Source organism: Manis pentadactyla, chromosome 13 (genome assembly GCF_030020395.1).
Source record: "Manis pentadactyla isolate mManPen7 chromosome 13, mManPen7.hap1, whole genome shotgun sequence".
NCBI classification, from domain to species: domain Eukaryota; kingdom Metazoa; phylum Chordata; class Mammalia; order Pholidota; family Manidae; genus Manis; species Manis pentadactyla.
The window spans coordinates 10,709,720-10,718,460 of record NC_080031.1 but is presented as its reverse complement, the minus strand read 5'-3'; the positions used below and the strand labels follow the sequence as shown (position 1 = coordinate 10,718,460).

At 42.1% G+C, this 8,741-nt stretch overlaps 1 protein-coding gene across 1 annotated transcript; it reads right to left on the bottom strand.

Moving 5' to 3' along the window:
* Positions 1–6,714: 6,714 nt before the first annotated feature.
* On the bottom strand, positions 6,715–7,644 carry LOC130680291 (olfactory receptor 8A1-like). Its single transcript, XM_057490545.1, has one exon. It carries the CDS (start codon positions 7,642–7,644, stop codon positions 6,715–6,717), a length of 930 nt encoding a protein of 309 aa, XP_057346528.1.
* Between the last annotated feature and the right edge of the window lie 1,097 nt (positions 7,645–8,741).

Here is an 8,741-nt window from a genome sequence, read left to right as displayed (position 1 = left end):
AGTCGCTAATGTTCACATCCAAGAGATTTTTGCCTATGTTTTTTTCTAAGAGTTTTATGTTTTCATGACTTACATTCAGGTCTTTGATCCATTTTGAATTTACTTTTGTGTATGGGGTTAGACAGTGATCCAGTTTCATTCTCTTACATGTAGCTGTCCAGTTCTGCCAGCACCATCTGTTGAAGAGACTGTTATTTCCCCATTGTATGTCCATGGCTCCTTTATCGAATATTAATTGACCATATATGTTTGGGTCAATGTCTGGAGTCTCTAATCTGTTCCACTGGTCTGTGGCTCTGTTCTTGTGCCAGTACCAAATTGTTTTGATTACTATGGCTTTGTAGTAGAGCTTGAAGTTGGGGAGTGAGATCCCCACCACTTTATTCTTCTTTCTCAGAATTGCTTTGGCTATTTGGGGTGTTTGGTGTTTCCATATGAATTTTTGAACTATTTGTTCCAGTTCGTTGAAGAATGTTGCTGGTAATTTGATAGGGATTGCATCAAATCTGTATATTGCTTTGGGAAGGATGGCCATTTTGACGATATTAATTCGTCCTAGCCAAGAGCATGGGATGAGTTTCCATCTGTTAGTGTCCTCTTTAACTTCTCTTAAAAGTGTCTTATAGTTTTCAGGATATAAGTCTTTCACTTCTTTGGTTAGGTTTATTCCTAGGTATTTTATTCTTTTTGATGCAATTGTGAATGGAATTGTTTTCCTGATTTCTCTTTCTATTGGCTCATTGTTAGTGTATAGGAAAGCCACAGATTTGTGTGTGTTAATTTTGTATCCTGCAACTTTGCTGTATTCTGATATCAGTTCTAGTAGTTTTGGAGTGGAGTCTTTAGGGTTTTTTATGTACAATATCATGTCATCTGCAAATAGTGACAATTTAACTTCTTCTTTACCAATCTGGATTCCTTGTATTTCTTTATTTTGTCTAAATGCCATGGTTAGGACCTCCAGTACTATGTTAAATAACAGTGGGGAGAGTGGACATCCCTGTCTTGTTCCCGATTGCAGAGGAAAAGCTTTCAGCTTCTTGCTGTTAAGTATGATGTTGGCTGTGGGTTTATCATATATAGCCTTTATTATGTTGAGGTACTTGCCCTCTATACCCATTTTGTTGAGAGTTTTTATCATGAATGTATGTTAAATTTTGTCGAATGCTTTTTCAGCATCTATGGAGATGATCATGTGGTTTTTGTCTTTCTTTTTGTTGATGTGGTGGATGATGTTGATGGATTTTCGAATGTTGTATCATCCTTGCATCCCTGGGATGAATCCCACTTGGTTGTGGTGTATGATCCTTATGATATATTTTTGAATTCAGTTTGCTAATATTTTATTGAGTATTTTTGCATCTACATTTATCAGGGATATTGGTCTGTAATTTTCTCTTTTGGTGGGGTCTTTGCCTGGTTTTGGTATTAGGGTGATGTTGGCTTCATAGAATGAGTTTGGGAGTATTCCCTCCTCTTCTATTTTTTGGAAAACTTTAAGGAGAATGGGTATTATATCTTCTGTATGTCTGATAAAATTCTGAGGTAAATCCATCTGGCCCAGGGGTTTTTTCTTGGGTAGTTTTTTGATTACTGCTTCTATTTCTTTTCTGGTAATTGGTTTGATTAGATTTTGTGTTTCTTCCTTGGTCAGACTTGGAAGGTTGTATTTTCCTAGGAAGTTGTCCATTTCTTCTAGGTTTTCCAGCTTCTTAGCGTATAGGTTTTCATAGTAGTCTCTAATAATTCTTTGTATTTCTGTTGGGTCCGTCGTGATGTTTCCTTTCTCATTTCTGATTCTGTGGATGTGTGCTGATTCTCTTTTTCTCTTAATAAGTCTGGTTAGAGGCTTATCTATTTTGTTTATTTCCTCAAAGAAACAGCTCTTGGTTTCATTTATTTTTTTCTATTGTTTTATTCTTCTCAATTTTGTTTATTTCTTCTCTGATCTTTATTATGTCCCTCCTTCTGCTGACCTTAGGGCTCATTTGTTCTTCTTTTTCCAATTTTGATAACTGTGACGTTGGACTATTCATTTGGGTTTGTTCTTCTTTCTTTAAATATGCCTGGATTGCTATATACTTTCCTCTTAAGACTGCTTTTGCTGCGTCCCACAGAAGTTGGGGCTTTGTGTTGTAGTTGTCGTCATTTATTTCCATATATTGCTGGATCTCCATTTTAATTTGGTCATTGATCCATTAGTTAGAAGCGTGTTGTTAAGCCTCCATGTGTTTGTGAGCCTTTTTGCTTTCTTGGTACAATTTACTCCTAGTTTTATACCTTTGTGGTCTGAAAAGTTGGTTGGTAGGATTTCAATCTTTTGAAATTTACTGAGGCTCTTTTTGTGGCCTAGTATATGGTATATTCTGGAGAATGTTCCATGTGCACTTGAGAAGAATGTGTATCCTGTTGCTTTTGGGTGTAGAGTTCTATAGATGTCTATTAGGTCCATCTGTTCTAGTGTGTTGTTCAGTGCTTCTGTGTCCTTACTTATTTTCTGTCTGGTGGATCTGTCCTTTGGAGTGAATGGTGTGTTGAAGTCTCCTAAAATGAATGCATTGCAGTCTATTTCCTCCTTTAGTTCTGTTAGTATTTGTTTCACATATGCTGGTGCTCCTGTGTTGTTTATAATGGTTATATCCTCTTGTTGGACTGAGCCCTTTATCATATGTAATGTCCTTCTTTATCTCTTGTTACTTTCTTTGTTTTGAAGTCTATTTTGTCTGATACTAGTATGCAACTCCTGCTTTTTTCTTCCTATTGTTTGCCTGAAATATCTTTTTCCATCCCTTGACTTTTAGTCTGTGCATGTCTTTGGGTTTGAGGTGAGTCTCTTGTAAGCAGCATATAGATGGGTCTTGTTTTTTTATCCATTCAGTGACTTTATGTCTTTTGATTGGTGCATTCAGTCCATTTACATTTAGGGTGATTATCGATAGGTATGTACTTATTGCCATTTCAGTCTTTAGATTCGTGGTTACCCAAGGTTCCAGGTTACTTTTCCTTACTATCTAAGAGTCTAACTTAACTCACTTAGTATGCTGTTACAAACATAATCTAAAAGTTCTTTTCTATTTCTCCTCCTTTTTCTTCCTCCTTCATTCTTTATATATTAGGTATCAGATTCTATACTTTTTCTCTATCCCTTGATTGGCTTTGCGGATAGTCAATTTAATTTTGCATCTGCTCCAGCCTCCCTACCATGATTTTACTACCTCTGGTGACAGCTATCCAACCCTAGGAACCCTTCCATCTATAGCAGTCCCTCCAAAATAGACTGCAGAGATGATTTGTGGGAGGTAAACACTCTCAGCTTTTGGTTATCTGGAAATTGTTTAATCCCTCCTTCAAATTTAAATGATAACCTCGCCGGATAAAGTAATCGTGGTTCCAGGCCCTTCTGCTTCATGGGATTTAATACATCATGTCACTCACTTCTGTCCTGTAAGGTTTCTGCTGAGAAGTTGATGTTAGCCTGATGGGCTTTCCTTTGTATGTGATCTTATTTCTGCCTCTGGCTGCTTTTAACAGTCTGTCCTTATCCTCGATCTTTCCCATTTTAATTACTATGTGTCTTGCTGTTGTCTTCCTTGGGTCCCTTGTGTAGGGGGATCTGTGGATCTCCGTGGCCTGAGAGACTATGTCCTTCCCCAGATTGGGAAGTTTTCAGCAACTACCTCCTCAAAGACACTTTCTCTCCCTTTCTCTCTCTCTCTCTTCTTCTGGTATCCCTACAATGCAAATAATATTCTGCTTGGATTGGTCACACAGTTCTCTCAATATTCTTTCATTTTTAGAGATCCTTTTTTCTCTCTGTGCCTCAGCTTCTTTGTATTCCTCTTCTCTAGTTTCTATTTTATTTATTGTCTCCTCCACCGTATCCAACCTGCTTTTAATACCCTCCATTGTGTTCTTCAATGATTGGATCTCTGACCTGAATTCATTCCTGAGTTCTTGGATGTCTTTCTGTACGTCCATTAGGATGTTGATGATTTTTAGATGTTGATGATTTTTATTTTGAACTCCCTTTCAGGAAGAGGCACGAGGTCCATATCATTTAAATCTTTCTCGGGAGTTGTATTAACAGTTTTACTCTGGACAAGGTTCCTTTGGCGTTTCAAGTTTGTATATGGCGCCCTCTAGTGTCCAGGAGCTCTATTCTGGAGCTGCTGAGCCCCTGAAGCAATGTCGGGGGTCGCAGGGGAGCGGTACTCTTGGTAGGGAAGAGCTGTTCCCCGACTCCAGGCTCCTGTGCCTGTTTCCTCTGCCTGAGCCAGTGGGCCAAGCACACAGGTATAAGTTTTTGTCCCAGAGCAGCCAGATATGGATCCCTGCTTTCCACAGGCAGCCGGAATCCCAGTCTCCCCAGGAGCTCTGCCTGTATTAACTTTCCAACCTGGTAGTCGGGCGAGTCTCATGAAAGCACCTTGAAATGTAGGTTTGTGCTCCCAGTGCAGATCTCCGGAGCTAGGTATTCAGCAGTCCCAAGCCTTCCACTCCCTCCCTGCTCCGTTTGTCTTCCTCTTGCCAGTGAGCTGGGGTGGGGGAGGGGCTCGGGTCCTGCAGAGCCACAGCTCCGGTACGTTACCCCGTTCCCTGAGGTCTGCTGTTTTCTCCAGGTGTGTGCAGTCTGGCACGTCCTCGTTCCTGTTGCTCTGTCTGGATTAGTTGCGCCAATTAAATTTTCTAATTGTATCCAGTTTTAGGAGGAAGCCTCTGTCTCTCCTCTCACACTGCCATCTTTAATACTGTCCTCGTGTGATATCTTATTCCACTGCATTTCTATTAACTCTATCCCCCTTTATCCTTTGCTGTGCAAATTCATAATTTTTGATATAATCAAATTCACTATTTCATTTGGCTTTATTTTTTCTCACCTGAGAGAATAAAAATATACTTTCGTATGTTGTTTTCTACCTAGAATGGATCTATAATGGAAGAGATCTCATTTCTTCCTTTAGAAAGGTCTGGAGAAAACGGGTGGGGACATTCAGGAATGGCTCTTTGAATGGCTCCTTGTAGTCATGTTAAACACTTCTAGTTAGAAATAAATATGTCACAGTATGAAAGGCACAGCATGTAGAATATGTCTATAATGTTGTAGTAACTTACTGTGGAGACAGATGGTATTAGTAAAGCACAGATTGCTGTGCCCCATGCAGTAAGGCTTTAGGTCTGGAACAGGGCCTGAAAACGTGCATTTCTATTAAGTTTCCAGGTGATGCTAACCCTAGGGTTCTGTGATTTATGTGCTGTGAGAGTGTGAGAGGCAATTCTTGTGGACGCAGAAGGGACAGCGGCAGCTGGGGTTCCTGAACCTCCAGGTCAAACCAGTGGGGAGTCACTCTGGGGGCCCCTCACTCCTCCTACAGACATTCCACAAACTTTACACAAGATTCCCTGTGTTAAATACCGTTCTGCTGGAGAAAACTAGAGGTATTTCTGTTGGCAATACTACACCAGTGCTTGATCCAAAACTATATCAAAAAAAAGCCGTGAAATGAGGATGTCCCTGAATCCTTTACCCCACTTGAGGCTCCTGAGTCTCAAACCAATATCTGTGATGTTGCTATAAACAGAGGGGGCAGTGATAAGTTTTATCGATGTTATTGGATGTACTGGGTAGGGTTGGTAAGACACATGTCAGTTATTAAAGCAGGACCAGAGACTTCAGTGTCATGTGATATATGTGACCAGTCCTGATAGTTTGGGATGTGCTGTGCCCGGGGTAGTGCCGGGCATACTGCATCCAGTTGGTCCCTCTAGTGTCATCTTTCCTTAGTCACCATGAGGAAATTTCCTTCAAGGATACAGAGTTTATGGTGGCAGAGAAAGGTGGAGATCTAAGAATTCATTATTAGGGGGTATTGGACATCTCAGGAGTGTAATTCTGTCCAGCTTAGTAGGTGCTCAAAAGCAGTGTCTGCCTGAGCCATGGGGATCATGTCTGAGAGCCAAGAGTGGTGTGGGCTCCGAAGTCACGTAGACTAGAGTTTGCATCCCAGTGTGCTTACCAGCTATGCCACCTTGAGCAGGTTACATGCCAAGTTCCCTTGCCTTTGAAATGGGGATAAGAATATAACCTACTGTTGTGAGGTGTAAGCGAAAAAAATGCATATGAAGCATTTGGAGAGTTGCCTGGCTCCGAGGGAGCATCTCAATACATGTTCATGCTGGCATTATTATTGTTGTTGCTAAGGAAACTGTATAAAGGGATCAGGTGGAAGTTCTCAGGTAGCAATAGGTTAACAGGGCTGGAAGAGAGGAGAGGATGAAGAAGTCGGGATGAGTAAGGGGCTGCCATCACTTCCTGGTGACCTTTGCATTCACCTTTTGTTGCCTTCTGTGATCTCAGGTGCAAAACATAAGAATGGGGTGAGTAATATTTTCTATATCCAGGGAAAGGAATGACTTTCTAATACAGTACTTAAAGCTTAAGTTTCTGTCAAATTACATTTAAGATATTAAATGTTTATCAAAGAATGTACTCAGGATAAGGAAAAGAATCCCAAGTGAAGGAAACATGAACTTGACATAATTTTTTTATACAGGACAGGAGATGGAGGGAAGGAAGACACAAGGAGGGGAGGAATTCACCCAACCATGTAGGGAAGGGACTGTTCCCATCATGGTTGTTAGGGGCACGTATTTAGAGGGCTTCTGTCCTGTTTTGATAACTTCTTCTAACATTGAGAAAGAGTATTAACCTTTAACTCAAATCACTTTTCTCCTCAATGTTCTTTGCATGGCAGCCTTTACCTCTTTATTCCTCATGCTGTAGATCAGGGGGTTGAGCATGGGGATGACTGTGGTGTAGAACACGGAGGCCACATTCTCCTGGGCCAGGGAGTTGGCTGTGGAGGGCTTTAAGTACATGAATGCAGTGGATCCATAGAACAAGCCCACTGCTGCCAGGTGGGAGCTGCAGGTGCTGAAGGCTTTGGACCTGCCCTCTGTGGTGCTGATGCGGAGGATGCTGGAGAGAATGTAGGCGTAGGAAACCAGGACTGTTAAACTGGTGACTACAATGTTGAATCCAGCCAAACAGAAGACTGTCATCTCCATATCGTAGGTGCTGGAGCAGGAGAGCTTCATAAGAGGGACTATGTCACAGAAGTAATGACTGATGAGGTGCTCACAGTAGGGCAGTTTCATCATCATGACAGTCTCTATTGTTGAACCAATCAGCCCCATGACATAGACCACAGCCACCAGCAGGGAGCAGACTTGAGGAGACATGATGACGTTGTAAAGCAAAGGTCTGCAGATGGCGACATAGCGGTCATAGGCCATCACGGTCAGCATGTAACACTCGGCAACGACAAAAACAATGAAGAAATAGAGCTGTGACATGCACCCCGCATAGGAGATGGTGTTCTTCTCTGACACAAAGTTCACCAGCATTTTCGGGGTAATGACAGAGGAGTAGCAGAGGTCCACGAGGGACAGGTTGCTGAGGAAGTAGTACATGGGGGTGTGCAGCTGAGCACTCAGCCAGATCAGTGTGAACATGCCCAGGTTCCCGACCACGGTGACTGAGTAGATGGCAAGGAAGAGGAGGAAGAGGGGCCGCTGGAGCTCTGCTCTGCTCGTTAGTCCCCCCAGGACGAACTCTGTCAATGCAGAGTGATTTTGAGCAGCCATCTGCTTTGTTGGTTTTGGAGCCTGTGGGGAGGAGAGAGGAGAACCCCATGAAAGATGGCCCCTTGATGTGCTTGGAGAAGCTAGTTCTGAGCATTTGGGACTAACCGAGTGATTTTGGGCTCCTTGCTGGAGCATTCGTCTCTCATCCTGCTCTGTTGGGAGGACAGCCAGCCGTGGTTATTTCAAGGGTCCTGATATTAAGAGAAATAAGGGGGTATGATCTGGAATGTTGGTGGCTTTCATGTTTCTCAGATGTCCTGAGTGGCGGTTCTTAACGTGCAGTCCCTGGATCAGCAGCGTCAGCTTCACCTGGAGACGTTAGAGACGCAAAGTCTCAGCCGTCACCCGGGACCTGCTATACGGGAAACCCTGGGGATGGAGCCTATCCATCTGGGCTTTAACCCTCCCCCGGTGACGCTGACGCATGTTAACATCAGAGAACTCTGCACTGTAGGTAACAAAGCAGTGTGATTCATATTTTGTGTTTCGAGAGGCATTTTGCTCAGACATGAAATTTCCCTGTGTTGCATTCAATTCCTAAGTAGTCCCTGAAAGTGCAGGTGCAAATACCTACCTCAGATCAATGCAGTGTCAGTGTTACATGTTAGTCACAACTCTATCATTGATTAACATGCCAGTTTCTGTGTCTTAAAGATGAAGAGAAATCAGTAACATCAATTCCAATGGTGGTTGTAGAAATAACATGCATATTGAGAAACAATTTTCAGTCACTGAGCTCCCATAAAAGTGATGTATCGTTAGGCATTTGGAATTTGTTCTTAGTTTATCAGTGGCCCTGAGGCCCTGAGATAGCAATCTTGACATTGAATGTATACTATAATTTCCTGGAACATTTTGAGAGTACTGATGCCCTGTTCTGCCAACAGAGTATCTGATTTAATTGATCAGTGTTATGTCCTGGGCCAAGGCATGTACTATAGGTCAGACTCAGTGCTCAATAGCTGGGTTCATTATTATTTTCAAATCACAGTATCAAATTATGGCCCATTTAAGTCCCTGTTGGCAAAGCGCTCAAATTATAGACATGTCCCTGGGAAGCATGGATCAAAACTTTTGAATATGTTACGTATATATAT